This window comes from Mauremys reevesii, linkage group 19, assembly GCF_016161935.1.
Source record: "Mauremys reevesii isolate NIE-2019 linkage group 19, ASM1616193v1, whole genome shotgun sequence".
Classification (NCBI taxonomy): domain Eukaryota; kingdom Metazoa; phylum Chordata; order Testudines; family Geoemydidae; genus Mauremys; species Mauremys reevesii.
In genome coordinates, this window is record NC_052641.1 from 5,505,540 (window position 1) to 5,523,288 (window position 17,749).

At 55.6% G+C, this 17,749-nt stretch overlaps 1 protein-coding gene across 1 annotated transcript in view; it reads right to left on the reverse strand.

Moving 5' to 3' along the window:
* LOC120386935 overlaps window positions 1-13,535 on the reverse strand; it is a 50,079-nt gene extending 36,544 nt beyond the window's left edge. The window contains exons 1-10 of the mRNA XM_039506996.1: window positions 13,415-13,535; window positions 11,469-11,669; window positions 9,671-9,852; window positions 8,549-8,741; window positions 6,787-6,941; window positions 5,673-5,785; window positions 5,147-5,271; window positions 4,605-4,826; window positions 4,132-4,269; window positions 3,114-3,271 (exon numbers count right to left, since the gene is read on the reverse strand). Coding sequence (XP_039362930.1) covers window positions 3,114-3,271; window positions 4,132-4,269; window positions 4,605-4,826; window positions 5,147-5,271; window positions 5,673-5,785; window positions 6,787-6,941; window positions 8,549-8,741; window positions 9,671-9,852; window positions 11,469-11,669; window positions 13,415-13,535 — 1,608 coding nt within the window. The remainder of the gene's footprint in view (window positions 1-3,113; window positions 3,272-4,131; window positions 4,270-4,604; window positions 4,827-5,146; window positions 5,272-5,672; window positions 5,786-6,786; window positions 6,942-8,548; window positions 8,742-9,670; window positions 9,853-11,468; window positions 11,670-13,414) is intronic.
* Between the last annotated feature and the right edge of the window lie 4,214 nt (window positions 13,536-17,749).

Genomic DNA, 17,749 nt, shown 5'->3' on the forward strand with positions numbered 1-17,749 from the left:
TCATCCACAAACTTTATAAGTGTACTCTCCCTGTCATTATTCAAATCACTGCTGAATATATTGACTAGAACCAGACCCAGGACAGATCCCTGCTGTCAGAATGTCACCTGTCCAGCTTTTACGCAGACAGTTTGGTTTTTGGCTTCTGTGTCCAGATGCCAGTTAAGGTTGCCAGGTGCCTGGTTTTGGGGGATCTGGCAAGCCTAAATAGCACCCAAACCAAAAGCCTGGTTACCGCAGGGCATGGGGAGATGCCTGGTCATTAATCCCTGCCAGCCCCTACCTGCAGGCTGAAGCAGCTCCCGTCCCAGCCCCGGAGCAGAAGGAGCCCAGCTGGGGTGTGGGGAGGAGGTGGAGACAATACAGCAAGTGATGGGGGGGGGGGCGGAGAAGAGAGCAATGGGGCAGGGTCTTGGGGAGGGAAGAGGTAGAGAAAGGGCGGGGCCTCAGGGGTCCGGTTACCCACAATTAGAAAGGTGGAAACCCTAGATCCCCGCTCGACCCCACTCGCCCTGCCCTTCCAGCTCGATGGTGAACCATCGATTCCTACTCTCTGAGTAAGCTTTTCCAACCAGTTGTGCATCTACCATATAACACGTTGATCTAGGCTGTATTTTCCTAGTTTGTTTATGAGAAGATCATGTGACACAGTATCAGAAGCCTTACTAAAGTCGAGGGGTTTCCCCCCTGTCCACAAGGCTTGTTACCATGTCAAAGAAGGTTTGAGATGATTTGTTCTTGACAAATCCATGTGGGCTCTGTTACTTATCACCTCATCTTAGGTGTGTGGTGGGGCGACCACCCGCTCCTGCCCGGGAGGGGTTAGAAGTAGCCCTGGGGAGGGCTGTGGCTGGGAGAAAGCAGCTACTAGGCTGATTGGGCCACGCCCCAATCAGGCCACAGCTGGCCCTATAAAAGGCCAGTGAGCCAGGAGCTGGCAGTCTCTCTCTGGCCATAGAGAGAGAAGGACCTGGCTGCCTGGAAGCTGAGCAGGGTACCGAGAGTGGAGCAGGGCTGGGGGAAGGCCAGAGGAGCAGGGGAGCTCCAGGCTGGCAACTCCCCAGGCTGCAGGGCCTGGTCCTAGGCCCACAGAGATACTGGGAGGCAGAGGAAGTCAGCAGGTCAGAACCCCTTGCCTATGATGACTGGCTTATACAGACTGCAGTCGGCCCCAGTGAAAGGGGGCTAGATGGTGACTGGCAGTGTCCCATAGGCTGAGGCAAGGTGGGGCTAGAGGGTGGGGGTTCCCCGGGGAGGGGAGACCCAGCTCTGTGGGTTATTACCTGAAGGGGCAGCACCCCAGGTAAAAGGGCATTGGGGTCCGGGAGGGACACGGGGGCCAGCGGCAAGTGGGACACTGGCCTGCAGAGGGCGCTCCAGAGCTGGAAAGAGCTAATTCCCTCAGACGACCAGCAGGAGGAGCCGCAGGGGTGAGTCCTGCACAGCTACACGTGGTGGAGAATGCGGGCATAGGTGGGCCACCCCTGATACAAGGAGCGAGGGCAAGGACTGTGAGACTATTGCCCAAATCTGAGAGTTTGGAGACTGAAGATAGAGGACAGTGGAAAACATGGACTAGTACTGGAGAGCCTGTGTGGCCCGGCTCGCCAAGCAGCAAGCGGGGCTGCTTCAGCAGGGCACATGGACCTTGTCAGAGGCCAGGCACCTGGGGCTGGAGGCCGGTGCCAAGGCCTAAAGACTGTTTCGCTTGTGGGTGACTGGGACACTTGAAAAGGGAGTGCCCCTACCGGACTGGAGCAAGGAGGCTCCACCCGGGACACTATGGAACTGCGAGAGCGCCTCCTGGAGTCATGTGCAGTGATGAAGGCATGGCCCCAGCTGCCATTTGCAGGATTTGGGGATTCTTTCCCTGGAGGATTTGGAGTGTGTCTGTGAGGCCCCAGGAAGCCATCCTGAGATCGAACGTGCTTTACAAGGGTTTGAGCATATTTCAGTGGCATAGAGGATCATCCCTGGAGCAGCAGTGCCTCTCTCCCAGCACCCAGCCAACCCTCCCGTCTGTCCTGATGAAGCCATGCACGACTTGCTTCCCAGGGACCCTGTGAAGCAGTGTCACAGTCAACGAAGTGTCTAGCCCTGTGGGCTGGGCCCAGCATTCTCTGAATCCCCCTCCCCCTCAATCCAGCTGGGTTCAGACAAGAAACCAAAAGGCAACATGAAAACATTTTACAAAATACATTAGAAGCAAGACACAGGTTTGATAAAGGAGTGGGTGGGTGAGATTCTGTGGCCTGCACTGTGCAGGAAGTCAGACTAGATGATCATAATGGTCCCTTCTGACCTTAAAGTCTATGATTCTATGACAGCGTAGGCCCATTACTCACTGAGGAGGGAAAGACAATAACAGAAAACACAGCAATGGCTGAAGTGTTAAATGGCTCTTTGCTTCAGTTTTCACCAAAAAGGTTAACAGTGATCGTATGACTAACGCAGTGAAAATCCGTGTAAATGGGGTAGGATCTCGGAGGCTTACACAGGGAAAGAACAAGTTAAGAAGTTAGACAAGTTAGATCTTTTCAAGTTGGCAGGGTCTGATGAAATGCATCCCAGAATACCTAGGACACTGGCTGAAGAGATCTCTGAGCCACGATCAATTATCTTTGAGAACTTATGGAGGATGGGGGAGAACCTAGAAGATGGAGAAAGGGCAAATATAGTCCCTACCTATCCAAAGGGGAATAAGGACCACCCAGGGAATTATAGACCAGTCAGCTTAAGTGTAGTAACCAGGAAGACAGTGGAGCAAATATTCAAACAATCAATTTGCAGGTACCTTGTAGCCGTGCGGGACTCACCCCTGCGGCGCCTCCTGCTGGTTGTCTCCAGGAATTAGCTCTTTGCAGCTCTGGAGCGCCCTCTGCAGGCTGGTATCCCACTTGCCGCTGGCCCCATGTCCCTCCCGGACCCCGGTGCCTAGCATTCTCTGCAACCCAGGAAATGTCCACATGGACTCCAAACAAACTCAGACAGGATCTCTAACAGCAAACCCACGCAGAACAGGACCTCTCTGTCCAGGGATGCGGGTCCACATCAGACATACATCTCCAACCACCATCAGCTCCAGATCCAAGGTTTAGTAAGCATCTCCTTACCGGGTCTGGGGCGGGCTTGATCTCCAGGACTTCAGCAGCCAGATACCTCCTGCAAATGAGCTCCGCTTCACGCTGACTGCCCTTGTGTTCCAGCAACACACAGGATCCATGCTTGAACACCCAGCCGGCGAAGGGAGGACATTTCAGAGAGGTGTATGCTGCCAAAGAACGGGAGTGCCTAGTCACCGTCACAGGCAGAGGGGCAGTAACAAAGCTGTGCCGATGACGCAGGACAGAACAGCACTAGGGCGCCACTGTAAGGAACAAGGCGGTGACGACATTTACCAGTGACTCCCTACCACCGTGCTGTCCCTGACCAAGGCTCATCCTACCATCGTGACACTCAGAGGCCACACTGGGCATTCCGTGTCCTGGGACAGAGCTACTGGCAGCCCCGAGGGGGGTGGGGAGCTGGGGCATTTCAGGAGAAAACAGATGATCAGTGTGATGAACAGAGCAATACTGGCCTAGGGAGGCCCTGCCCCTCCACAGGTGCACTGCATGGTCCCAGGGGAGGAAGAGTTTGACAGGACCGGGGTAGCCAAGGAGAAGTGGGACTGGGATGTTCTAATCCCAGGCAGTGTAGAGGATACACTGAGGGAGAAGAGCCTCTAATAGAGGAGGGGCGTATTCGGCTTCGCAGTGAGACAGGCCAGGGGCTGAGGCAAGGAGCAGGGCACCAGCAGACTCTGCTCCACACACTACAAGCTCAGCTAACTTCACCCGGGTGAAAGTCCATCCCCCCGCTCCTCTACGCAGTGCAGTCGCACACCTTCCGTTACCCCAGCACAGCTGGGTGTTGTGCAGCCCATGTCCTCAGCACAGTCCCACACAGGCCCTGGCTTGGGTAGGAGCTCACGGGAACCTGCCAATGCTCGCGGCGCTTTTCAGGTCAGCAGCAGAGTTTGCTGTGAGATGACCTGGCCTTCGCCTCTTTGTCCTCGCCACATAGCCAGTGCCTGCCACCTGGGCAATGCCCCAAGTCCCTGCCCATCTCCCTCTCCCCCATGCTGCTGACCTGCTGCCTGTGTGCCAGCGGGCTGTCTGGAGTACAACAGGCCATCGCAGGTGCCTGTGAGGGGGTTGCAGCTCACTCCAGCGTCACACGCAGGACACTCAGACTGACAGTCCTGCCCCGTATAGCCCGGAACACACCCTGCATTAGGAAACAGACACACATGAACCAACCCCTTCCCACTGAGGAATCCCCTGGGACATCCTGGTGCGCCGCTCTCTGGAGCTCGGCAGGATCACCCCACGCAGGGCCACGCAGGGAGGTGCTCCCAAGCAAGGGGGAGTGCCCCTCCCAGACTCGGGGAGCAGAGACTGTCTGTGGACTTGGATCCCCTGCAAGGCAAAGGCCCGTGCTACAGCTACAGCACCCAGGCTCCCTGACAGCTGTGGGAAAAACCTCCTGGCCCTGCTCTCAGAGGCAAGAAGGAACCGCTGCAGCCTGCAGGGAGCGGGGCAGGTGAATGGTTGCCCGAGTACCTGCTTTGATGTGCACAGCAGCTGTTGGGTCCGTTGCTGGATCCTCCAGGTTCACAAAGCGTGTCCCACGATAGAGGTAGTACGAGCCGGCTGTGCTGACCACCGCACTGCAGCCCCTGCCCAGGGAGGTGCATTGTGCTTTGGCGGCTACCAGGGAGGAGAAGCTCCCCTCTGCAGACAAGCTTCCATAAAAGGATTTCCCAGAGACCTCCACGTAGAACCCTGCAGGTGCAGAGGAGCCCAGCGGGTGGTTATTCCGGGATCAGCCTCACACATGCTACATTGGGCAGATCCTCCCAGAAGCAAAGCTGCTGTCTGTGCATCCAGGGTGGTAACATGCCCAGCCTCCCAGCCTGTCCGCCCTGCGCTGCCCCTGGACACAACAGCACTCGTTGCTCTGCACCACATGGAGCAGTGGCAGAACGAACCAGGCACACACAGTGATTGATGGCACTGCAGCCCCAGCAATAAAAACACCCACCCCAGACTGGACATCCAGGCTCCTTTCCAGAAGCCTAGCAGATGGCTCTGCAGATTCTTACTGTTCCTCTGCGGGGTCTGACACACCCAGCGGTGAGGTCTCTGGCATGGCTCCTCCTTCAGAAAGCCAGACGGCAGCAGCAGGACACAGACCATTTCACTAGGAACCTCTGCCGGGAGAACCCAGCTGGAACCAGAGAGTGGTGGAGAAGCATCAGTGAGGAGCAGCATGGTGAGGTGGTGGAGTGCCACATCCCACAGCACGCACTAGAGGGGTCACTTCCAGGGCACGGGGCTCAGATTAGCCACATAAACACCAAATTCACCAGTAAGAAAGACCTGGCACTGCAACTGAGTGGCTCACAAGGGCTTATGGCTAAGAACTTGGAATGGCCGCTAGCCTGATGTGCACCACAGCTGAGCCCTGTGCCAGGCTTCTGGGCAAGGAGATGGAAGTTCCCATCCTCCCTTACACTTCTGCAAAGGTTGTGTGCAATGTCCAGCCATTGCATGTGCATTCCTGAGCTCAGGGACAGCTGGCTTCCCACTGCCAGGGGGGCAAACTGCATGAGGTTCAGGGCTTCTTACCTCTGCAAATCCTTGTTAAAGGAGGTCCCATCGGCCCATTTGTGCAGAGAGCTCCTGCGGACGCCATGCAAACCAGTCCAGACGCTCCAAGACAACTCCTCTTGCAACCAGCTCTAGGGTGAGCACAAGGCAGCTAGTTGTGTGTTTGACGAAGCACTGGACACCAATGCCAAAGGCTAAAGACATCTCAGCATCTGCTCACCTAGCACAGTCACCTCCAGCTACAAATGCAATTGCCTGAACACTGACATCCAAGACAGCAGCAAGGGATGAGATGTTAACCCTCTGAGCGCCATGTCTGTGTGTTGGGGAGGGAGGGGCAGAGGAAGGATATGTTTCCTGTGACACAAACGCCTCCATCAAGGGGGAACACATCAGACCTATGTCCCAAAGCACCAACACACCTGCAGGGCCCTCTGCAGAGAAACTCATGTTATGGAGAAATCCTGACGCAGAGAACTAAGCAGCACCTTATCACACCCTTCAGCCATTGCTCAGCCTCCGGGCAATGATTAGCACCGGAGAGACTCCACTCTATGGAATCTTGGTTTCAAGATTCTTGGTTTCTTCATATGGAGACGGATGTTCAGGTCCGAACTCTTGGGAAGCAGAGGGGAAGAGCAATGAGCAGTGGGAAAGTAAAGCCAAAATTCTCATGGCTGTCCCACGGGCAAAGCTAATGGCACAGGGAACTAGCAAGCAAGCCCCCCAGAGAGTCCAGAGGGGCCCGGATGTCAGCTAGCCCTGCGACCGTGGCAGTGGGGACGCCCTGTCCAACACGCTGTGACAACGGCTCATGGGCTCAGTGAGGATTGTCTGCTGCAGTTTGTGGCTATGTTTTAACTCGAGATAACTCAAGATACTCGGCAGTCAGTTAACACACGTGACTGTAAATGCTAATCTGCCTCGACCAGCTAACATGTTTAAATTCCAGCTTGCCTTGTCGGTACTAGGACTTTAACAGGTGCTAGTTAACATGGGTTAGCGAAGAGGTTAACCCCACAGCCCTGGGTGGTCCCCTGGCACGAGGCAGTCTGATGTTACAGTCGTGTCAGTTACCTCTAGCCTAGACAGACCCCAGGGCCCAGTCCCCGCGGGGGCAGAGGGTACTCACCCGATCCTCCGGGCTGCTCAGCGTGAGGAGGCTCCCGTTCTGGAATCTCTGGCAGTACTGCAGGGCCTGACTCCATTCAAGGGCAGCACCTGCTACAATGTGGAGGCATTTATTTTTCCTGGATCTCCAGCCCGGGGCTCGGGGGCAATGCACGTCTGAGGGGAAAGACAAGACACGTTTACTGAACCACGGCAGGATCACGGCACTCCACCCTCTGGCAAATGTCCCCACTGCCCAGAGACGAGCTCTTCGCTGTGCAGCTCAGCTAAGGCCGTGGTGCCCAACCCGCTCAGCCCAAGGGCGGAGCACAGCATCTCCAAAGGGCCCAGGGTCACCATCAAAGCTCAGGGGCAGCTTCTCTGCCGTGTTCTGCTCCCTTTGCACTGCCCCGGTGGCATAAAAGGGGCAGAAATCCCTGCATAGAGATACACACACCTCTCTCTGCACAGGGTGGCCACGTGCCCCCAAACTGGGACACTTTCCCAAGTGCCCAGCGAGCTGAGCTCCGCAATGCTGGGGGGGCGAGGGGGGGAGAGATCTGCACCACACTCACAGATGTGCCTTATCTGCCTGCCTGGCCGCACATCTGGGCAGCTCCTCCTGAGTGGCTCCCCAGGCTGGGAACGGGACAGCATGGTGGCTCCAGCAGGGCTCCTGACTGCCCGCCAACTCCGTGAGCACCAGACCCGCGTTCTGGATCATGTGCTGCAGGGGGAGCTAATTAAATCGCAGCTGCCAGGCCCCACGGGGCTGGGGGGACCTGCTTGCTCCTTGGGAATGGGGCTGGGGTGAGGGAGCTGCATGTAACCTCCCCTCTAATCCCACACTGGCACTGCCCTAGAGCCCCTCCTGCCCCTCCCCACTGGCACTGCACAAATGCCCCGTTTTGCCAAAAAGTTGGGATGTCCAGGACAGAGTTTAAAAAAGGGACTGTCCTGGCCAAAAGGGGCTGTATGGACCCCCAGCTCTGCAGCTCTTAACACAGAAGGAGATGAAAGGATTGGGGTGCATTGTGTTCTGGGGTCCCTGGGGAACCATCACCAGCTGAGGGAGGTTAGAGCAGCCCCCAGGCTACCCTAGCCTGCTCCAGGAGCTGGCTGGTCTCACCTCTCCCGGGGGCTGAGGGGGCGGGAGCCATCCGGTTCCAGAGGCTGCCCTAGGCTCAGGCAGAGCCAGTCAAGCCCCTGCTCTCCCTGAGACTCCCACAGCCCAGCAGGGAAGCAGCTGAAGGAGCAGCCAGAGCTCCTCTCCTCCCCCTGCAATGCAGCAGGCAGCCAGTGGAGGAGCTGCTGAGCAGATGCAGCAGGGAAGGGGCAGCAGGTGCCCTGCTGGGAGAGGCACTGCCCCCACCTCCAGAGAACAGCAGGAGAAAGTCACACCCTCTCCTTCTCAATGGGCTGCGTGCTCCAGGACACGTCCGCTAATCCCAGCCGAACACAGAGCCTGCGGCGCAGCACCTTCGAGGCCACTGTTCAGAGCCCTGAAGACAGAGCTGGCTCCTGAGCTGTGGGGCAGGGGTTCCAAGCGAGGGTGCCCCATCCAGCCAGGACCCCTCCTGCTTAGCCATATAGGAAGGGCAGGGTGGCAGCCCCCCAGTGGCCTGGCCTTGCTCCCAGCAGGAACATGCAGGGCTCTGGCCGAGTTAGCCACTGCAGATATGGACAGGAACCTCCCCTCCCCCAGTGTGCAGAGGGAAGGAGCGAGGGCTGAGGGGCATTTAGGGAGGGAAACCAGACGTGCGAAGGACAATCTTCACGATCACCTTCATCTAGTGCAAAGCGCAGGGCATGGGAGGAGCACTTCTGCAGGAAGAGCCCTGGGCTCCGGGGTTTGCGAAAGACGCAGAAGCCGGAGTGCAGATTCTGGAGGCGCTGGTCCGGCAGCAGGCGGAAGGAGCTCCTCCCATCAGAGGAGCAGTCTGACTTGCACCCCAGCGAGACTCCATCCAGCCCCACCTGCGGGGAAGACACGGGATGAGTCACACATGCAGCCACGAGGCTGGGAGAGGGGAAATTCGGTGCAAAGCACAATTCCTAGAGCCCCACTCTCCCCAGCTCCCAGAGTGCCCCTAAGCAGCAGGGTTTGCCTACTGCCCCGGAGGGGGAGAGTGGCCTATCGCACCCCTGCCAGGGATCCCCCTGGCCACCTCACAAGGGTGGGGTCTACACATAACAGGGCTGAAGTGCAGCATCCCCTGGCAATGGGACATGTCTAACGCTGACAGGGACTCGTGTAACCGACAGGAGGCGCCATCACTCTGGAGCGGAGACATTACAGGAGAGGGGAGACGACCACAGTTGCCAACTTTCATGCAGTAAATAAGCCCCCCGACTTTCACAATAAGCCCAAAATCAAGCTAATCCCATTTCAAAACAAGGCCCAAACAAGCCAGTCCCTAAGAACCCCAACACTCTATGTGACTAGATCCCCCGGCGTGCAGTCTGGGACTGTGGTGGGCTCACTATGTACTCCTGATTCTCTCCCCCCCTTGCCCCTGCTTGCCGGGAGCCAATCAAAAAAAGAAGCAACAAGCAACTCACAAGCCAATTTCTTGATCGGTTTGGCAAGCCTGGAGATGACCTGGCTCTAATGTGAAGTTGGATCAACATGTAAACAGCCACCACACGCCACCCTCATGGGAAGGCAGCCCTGCCACAGCTGAGCAGGCAACACCATCTCCCTGGCCCAGGGAAATCCAGGTCTCCTCCCTGAGATTGCAGAGAGGGGCTCAGTTACCTTAACCAGGACCAGAACCGAGATCAGCCCTATTCACAGCCTGGTGCTCCACAGAGCCAGCCAGATGACCAGCCTGGGCCTGGACTGGAGCTGGTGACCTGGACAGGAAGGACTCCACGCAGTGCTGCGGGATGTCAGCTCCATTTACCAGCAGACACGAGGAAGACGCAAGGCTGCGGAGTCGGCCATCCAGCTGCAGTCCCCAGAGGGAGTTCTTGGGGCAGCGCTCCGCAGCAGGCTCCACGTAGACCAGGGCACGCTCTGGATCCGAGCACAGGACTGAGGGGTGTCCCACAAGCCAGAGCAACCCGAGCCACACGAAGCCAGCAGCTGGGGAAGCAGAGTAGACTGGGGTGAAGACCTTGTGTGGGGGCAGGAGCAACGTACACTCAGTCCAGGACGGAGGTTGGGGGCACATGCATTTGCACTGAGGTTTAGCCAGACCATGCTGCAGAGGAGAGACCCCGGGGGCAATCTAGCCACAGCAGTGACCTCACTCTGGGGCCATCCCTGGAACGTGTCACTGGGGCGTGGGTGACCTAAGTGGCCTTTTGACTCCCAGTGAGGAAGCAGGTTGCTCTGGGGAGACCTGGGTGGTGCTCTGCCCTCTCTGGGTCTGTCTGCATGGCAGTGTTAGCCTAGGCTGCAACCTTCCCCCGTCCACATACAGAAAACCTCTCACCTGAGTGCGGTGGTGCCTTCAATCAAAACAAGCTGGCCCAGCCGGGGGCAAGGGCTAAAGCCAGGATACCACTTGCATGCAGGCTGGAGCCCACCCACTTTGCAGTGAGGACACAGGCTAAATCACCCGAATGCTGGTAGGCCTCCAATGCCTTCCCACAATTCCCCTGTGTGCCCTGAAGAACAGACAAGTTTTCCCACAACTCACTGGGAAAGGATCACAGAGGCGCTCAGCACACTGAAGCACCCAGCACCATGGGATATGTCCCCAGACGTCCCTGCAACCCATCCGGGGCGGGGGGGGCACCAGGGAGGACACACTGACTTGGGTGAGGCCGCTCCATCTGGGCTAAGCTAACGCAGGTGCCCGGGCCTGGCAGCCAATCACCTGGGCTAACTCTGCAGTGAAGACATCTGTGCTCCAGCATCCCCTCGCACCTGCAGCAAGTTAGCCCTGCTCTGGGATAAGATTATACCCTGGCATGGCCCCTCCCCGCCACAGGGGTGTGCTGGCTCTCCAGGCAGGGCGCCCTGGCTCACTGGGAGGGCATGATGGGTTCTCACGGAAGATCAGCACAGAACAGGAACTCAGGAGACCTGGACATGACTCCTGGCTCCAGCCACGCCCCCGGAATGTCCTGGGCAAGTCGCTGCCTCTCTCTGTGACTCAGTGCCCCTCTGTAACAAGTCACCTTTCCTCTCTCCTGGCCTGTCTGTTACATCGTGAGCTCATTGGGGCAGGCTCTCTCCCCACGGGCTGGGCAGCCCCTGGCCTGGCTCTCCATTGGAGCCGTTTGGTGTTAGCATCCTACAAGTAATAACAATTCCCGTGGGGTAACTTGGTGTTCCTGGAACCCAGAGCTGGACAAGCACCCGCAGTCCCATACCCAGGGACCATCTCTGCCAACAACTCCTAGCAATGCACTGACCCCACCAACCTCCTGGGACTGAGTGAGCAGGGACAGTCCCCCTGGATTGCCCCAGACTCGCAGTGCCACCCCCAGGGTCCCGAACAGCGACTTTCACAGCTAAGCAGGCGACAGAGGCACAGTGCCCCTGGGACCATGCTGCCAGACAGCACAGCCAGAATAACCAGGGGTCACCCCAGCACCTGCCATGCAGCCCGGTGCCACAGGGCCAGGGCTACGTACACCTTCTGCCAAGGGCAGTCTGCTCCCCACCTCTGGGCTACAGCTGGAAGAAGCTGGAGGCAGATAAGGGGAGGCTGCGCCTTGCCCTGAGACATTCACCGTGCCCCTCCTCACCTGCACTGTGGCTCGCTGTGGTGATCTCCACAGCTCCAGACCTTGCATCAGCCAACTGGCTCCAGCTCACCACGTTCCCAGGAAACTTCCATTTGTCCCTGGAGGCTGCCAGCTGCTTCACAGAGAGCCTGGGGAGGGCTCTGTCCCACAGGTTCACCTCACTCAGCTCCCCCACGTATGGGCTGCCCACAGTAAGGCCCCCTGCAAAGCCAAACCCACAGAACAAGCTCAGGCACACGAAGGCACAGCCGCGGGCATGGGGCTGGCTTGGGAAGGGGAGAGGGCTCATTGACACCTCAATACACCCAGGGGACAACAGGCACCTGGGCAGCTCTGGGGCACTGTGCCCAGCTCCTGGGAAGTGGGTGCTGACTGATTCTTGGAGCGACACCGATGAGCCCACAACAGACACATCGGCCTCCCCCAGGCTAGAGGGCAGGTCACACTCACCATGCTGCAGGCAGGGGAAGTAAAGAGGAGAACAGAGGGTCCCAAGCACTGCTCCCAAACTGAGCTTTGCAACTCCCACACTCAGGCTGTGCCTACACGAGGCTGCTTTGGGGACATTGCCCACCATCCCTACCCCCAGTGCAGCCCCACCAGTGGAGCCCCTCAGGCGTGTGGGGGGCACTAGCATAGACCGGCCACCGGGGGAGCTCCACCCAGGGACTGTAGTATGAACCGGTTGCAACCATGTTTTCTATCCCTCCTGAGGGCAGGTTTAGACAACATGCAGACTAATGGCTGGTGGCATCCCTGCCTCCTCTAGTGTCAGCCTGAGTGCAGCTGGTTCGGGATTAGACACAAAGCCTGACAGTGCAGACAGGGCCTGCGAGAGGGGGTGAAAGGAATTTACAAGAACGGTGTCTGTCATAGACACAGGGGCTATATCCCTCCAACACACAAACACACCACCATGGCACACACAGGAGTTATATCCCCATACATATACTGACCCTGCAACACAATCACACCATCACATACATGCAGGCTCTGTTGCCCCCTAACCCCCCACCCCCCCCACACACACACCCTTATCATACGCAAACCAGCAGTCTCATATGTACACACACCAGCACAAAACTCAACACACAGCATACACCAACACACCTAACTAAATATACACAGGCTTTATCACACACACCCCGTCACAAAGAGAAGCTGTATCAGATACACAAAACACACAACAAACTTACACCGCAGCACATCACACACAAAACCACCAACAGAGGCTCTATCACATGCATGATCACAAAGAACACACCCACAAACACGCACACACCACCATATCATAGAGACACACACACACACATACACTTGCACTTATAAAGCCACATTTTCAAAAGCATCCATTAAATCGGTGCTTGTAAATTTGCACACAGCCCTCTTGTGGGCAGGTGGCCTGGTGTACTTGTGCCAGCTGATGCCAGAGCTCCGCGTGCTCATGTGTGCAGGCAGCATGCGAGTGCTCATCTCAGGTTGGCAGATCACAGGCAAACAACTCCCTGCCCCAAAACTGTATGTGCAAAACTGCAGGTGCAAATTGAGAAGCTGGGCTGGAAATGAGGCTCCAAGCTCCACTGCCGCTAGTAACTCCAATAGCCGCTCAGCGGGCCCTGAGCCACAGTCACGTCACGGTCCCTGTGTTACCAGCAGTGACTGTTTCCAAAAGGCCGATACAGAGTCTAACACGCTCCTGTTCTCTCTCAGCACTCGGCTGCTTTTGTGCAGGCAGAGAAGAGGTGTTGCTGGGGCTGAGGTGTGCTCAGTCACACCCAACTCAGTGCAGGGAGTTGTGGGTGCCAGTCACTCCCCAGGCATGGTAGCCAGAGTGCTGCTCTCTGCTGCCGCAGGGCCCCTGGATGGAGGCTCACACCCAGTCTCCAATTTCCTTTCAGGACACAAGAGATATTTGGCAGAATCCAGGCCAAGGCCAACGAGCTCACCTTTATCCACGATCGCTGGCTGCCCAACGTTCCACACCCCTCCCACTGCCAGTCCCTTCCACAGAAACCAAGCACTGTCTGCAAAGTCAGGCTCCCAGGGCTCTCCGTCAATGAAGACCATGTAGGGGCTGGCGGACAGGTCACTGGAGATAGAAATGGCAAGATGGTGCCAGGACCCATCCAGGAGAAGGCCAGCGGTGCCCCTGAGCATCACAGCCCTGCAAGGGAGGGCAATGGGGTGAATGAAGGCTGAGCAGATTCCCAAATGAGGCATGTCCCTGACCCACAGCCCAGTTGGTCAGCTTCCCCTGTCCTCTTCCAAGCTGCCCTGCAGGCTTGGTTCCCACGCATGGCAGCATCTGTTAACTCTTTCACTGCTGGGCCTTGCAGAAGGAAGAAATGTATGTGGAAAGTTCAGCAGTGAATCTATGGCCAACACAGTCAAGGACAAGGAGAACGAATTTTTAAATCTATCAGGAGCAACAGGGAACCTATCAATGGCACAGGTCTGTTATGACATGGATATGGCAACATAGTCAATAGTGATGCAGAAAGGCAAAAGCGTTCAATCAGTACTTCTCTGGATGATGTATTGATATCATATAATGATGGTGAAATAGTTTCTTTTCCAATGTCAGTTAAGGATGACATTAAGCATTCATCATTCATGCCCGTCACCCCAACCGGGGTATGGGCCGCCAACCACAGATCTCCATAGTCTTCTATCCTGGTGGGCCGCTCTGGCTGGTGGTTCCAGGTATGCATTTTTTTTGCTATCAACCTGAAGGTCGCGTCGCAGGTATTTCTTTGCGCTTCTTTTTCGCTTGCCTTGGGGGTTCCTGCAGTGCCTGTCTGGGTGATGTTGGCTGGCTGCTTGCGTAGTGTAGTCCTATCCAGCCCCACCCTTCTCCTTCTCTTCTTCTCTCTTCCTCTGAGGGATGTGATCCTCAAGAGGTGGATGTTACTGATGTGTGGATGGTGTCTGCTGAGCGGATCTGGAGAGAAGCCTAGCTTAGGGTGTCTTAATGAAGGTGTGGGGGTGGTTTTTTGGTTGTTTTTTCAGTTTCCAGGTTTCAGCTAGTATAAGTGTTTTTTGATTCACGTTGGAGTTGATCTTTATTGCTCTCTGGAGCTCTGGAGGCTCTCTCCAGCTCTTGAGCTGTGAGAGGCTGCTCTTGCCTTACAATTGCCTGTTTGCTTCTGTCTGCGTCTGCTCTGCCCTGCTGCCGCTACTGGCTACTAGGTAGGTGAAGGGGTGAAGGACTTCACTTCTTCCAGGGGCCAGTGTGTGGGTGGGTGCTGATGGATTTTGATGATCCTTCTTGATCCTCTTATCCTTGGTCTTGTGAGGCCAATGTGTGAGCCGGTGTGCTTGTCACGTCTGCTCTTACTCTGCTGCTGCTTGCAGTTGCAAAGGAAGCAAGGTGCTGGGTCAGGTCAAGGTCGTCCAGGTCATCATCGGGGACCATTGGATTCCATTCCCCCATTCAAAATTCAAAGTCCATGTAAGATAATCCAGAGAAGAAAAGAGAGAAAGAACACAGAAAGAGCACCAAGCAGTTGTGTGACTCACCTGTTGGCTGTTGACTGCTGTCTGTGTGCCACTCATTGATCATCAGTGTATGCTGAATAGATGACCATGATGATGCCATCCACCTTTGCTGGGAGCTGGGCGGATGCCTGCTCGATCATCACTTCTCGATCTCGCTGTCTATCCAATCTTTCAGTGTACACAACATAGTGCCAAAGAGTGCATAGACAGCTCCTGAGTCGACCTGGATCTTGATCTGACTATCTGCATGATCTATCTGCTGTTCTGTGCTGTGCCTGCATCTGCATGTCTCTGTTCTCTATCTCATGCCATACTCTTCTCTCGACTGACTTGAAGACCTTCCTCCTCCCGACACGACAAGTGCACCTTCCTGGCACCTTGCTTGGGATTTTGATGAGTCTTGTTGGGATTTTGGAGGTCTCCCCTTTTCCAGTTTGATGGAATCTTCTCTTCATTCCTTCTCTTCTCTTCTTTTCTTTCATCCACTTTCTTCAGGGTCTGGGTTCCACTCTGCCAGCAGGTCTGTGTGCTTCACCTCCTCTCTGCTGGCCTTCTGCTCTCCATTCTGATGGTTTTTCTGATCTCGTCTCTGGTTTGGATTGTCTGGTCTTCTGGGCTATGGTCGGGGGGTGGGGGGTGGGCTGTGGGGGGAGGCTGGGTCTGGGTCTGGTGGATCTGGGTTCTGTGTCTGTTCTCTGTTGTTCTGTTCTCTGTTGTTCTGTTTGTCTGTTCTGTCTCTTTCTGTTGCTTTTTCTGACTTTCTCTTTTTGTCTTATTCTTGAGCTTTCTGTGCTTGTCTTAGCTGCTGCTTGTGCTGCCTGCTCTGCTGCTGCCTCTGCTTCTGCTGCCTGTCTGCTGCTTGCTCTGCTCCTCCCACCCTCTCTCTCTTGTCCTTTTGCTTATTTCTGCTTGTGCTTTGTGCTTTGTTGCATACTTTGCTTGCTTTTGCTGCCTTTGGCCTGCTGCTCTTGCTGTCTGCTTTCTTGCTGCTGCTTCTTTCTCTCTTCTCTGTCTGCTTTTTCTGCTGCTGTCTGTCTCTTCTGGTTTCTTCCTAATTGTACTTTCACTCTCTTGTCTCTCCTTTCTGCTGTCTCTTCTGTACACTGAACTCCTCTTCATCTGCTTCCTCTTCTCAGCCTCCTTTGAAATCTCCTTTACTTATCCTTCAAAATCTTCCTTGGTCTTATCTTCCTTTTTCTGGTTCACGTTTCACTTGCTTGTTCTCTTCTGTCTGTTCAGCTTATCCTTCTTCTTCTTCAGCTTCCAGCTTCAATCTAGCTTCAACCCTTCTCAGATCTGTGCCGCCTCTGCTGCTCTTCTCTTCTAGATCTTTCTCTGGCTCTTCTCTTGCTCTTGCTTGCTTGGACATTCTGGATCTCTGCTCCTGCAGACTGCCTGTGCCAGATATTTCTGTCATGCCCTGCTGCCTCCTATGACCAGGTTCCTAAGTCCAGACAGAGCCTCCTATGCCCACACTGTCAACAAATCTCCTCCCTCACTCCATCATCCCATCTCCCTCTCTCCCCATCCCCTCATCAGTCCTGTGTTATCAGGTCCAATTTTATTATTAAAGTCTGTGTGTAGGTCCAGTAAATGTGGTCCTGTCTGTCAAAAGGGTTGTTCTTTCTTGAGTCTGTGTGTTCACTGTTGTGTCTTCTTCTGTCATTCTGTCATTGTGGTCTCTCTCCTGGTTGAATTGATCTTCATTCATCTTCTTCCTCTCTATGTCTGAATCTTGATGTGATGATGGCTGTGCCATGTGCCCAACCAACTGTGCTGTGCTCTGTGTGTGCCTCCTGAAATCAGTGCCTGTGTTTGTTGTGTGTGCAACTCCTCTCGTCTCCTGAATACTCCAACAGCTCTCCAACAGTCGTCCTCGTCCTGCTTTGGCTCCCACTGTCTCAACTGCTAATGTCTCTGCGTCCAAGCGGTCAATGTGTCTCCTCCTGCTGCCTGGTTGGTGCTCCTCTTCCTGGCTGCACTTCCGCACCTCGCCTTCCATGTCCCTTGTTGGTGCTCCCTCTGTTGTCTGAAGGGTTAAGAAGTGGCGCGCTCATGGCTTCCTTCGGCCTCATTTCTCTTTTGAGGTTTCCTTCTGTTGCTTCCCCTTTTTTACAGGCCTTTCTGCTCTATTGTGTTCTCTATTGGGTGTTTTAGCTTGTGTTTTTTGCTTTACTTTTACCTTGTGGACTCCCTGGCCCCTCCCTCCAACCCTCTGACTTGGGACAGGCAGATGGCCTCTGGGACCTTTGACATTAAGCAGTTTCAATTAAAACCTTTAAAATCAGCAAGCTCAGGTAATTTGTACCCAAGAGTTTTAAAAGAGTTGGCTTAGGAGCTCTCTGGGGCTTTGATGTTAACGTTTAATGAGTCTTGGAAAAATGTGGAACTTCCAGAAGATGAAGAGAGCTAGTGTTGTGCCTATATTTTACAAGGGTAAACGGGCTGAGCTGGGTAGTTGCAGGCCACTCAGGCTGACACTGATCGCACACAGGGTCATGGAATGGCTGAGAGAGAGGAGAGGCCGTCACCCTGGCAAACCCTGAGCAGCCCTGCACACCCCATCGTGCAGAGGGCAGCAGGCACGCACACACTCTTCCTAGCCCCGGCCAAGCCGTGCCAAGGGACCTCACTCACCCTTTGAGCCAAAGCTCCAGGCCTGCTGGAGCCAAGAGGAATAGTGCGAGCTCAGCCGGCCTTGATCTCACCAAGTAGCTGAGGAGGCCCATCTTGCTGGAGGAGGCAAAGGTGCTTCGGACCCACAGGCCCAGGGTGAAGCCGCT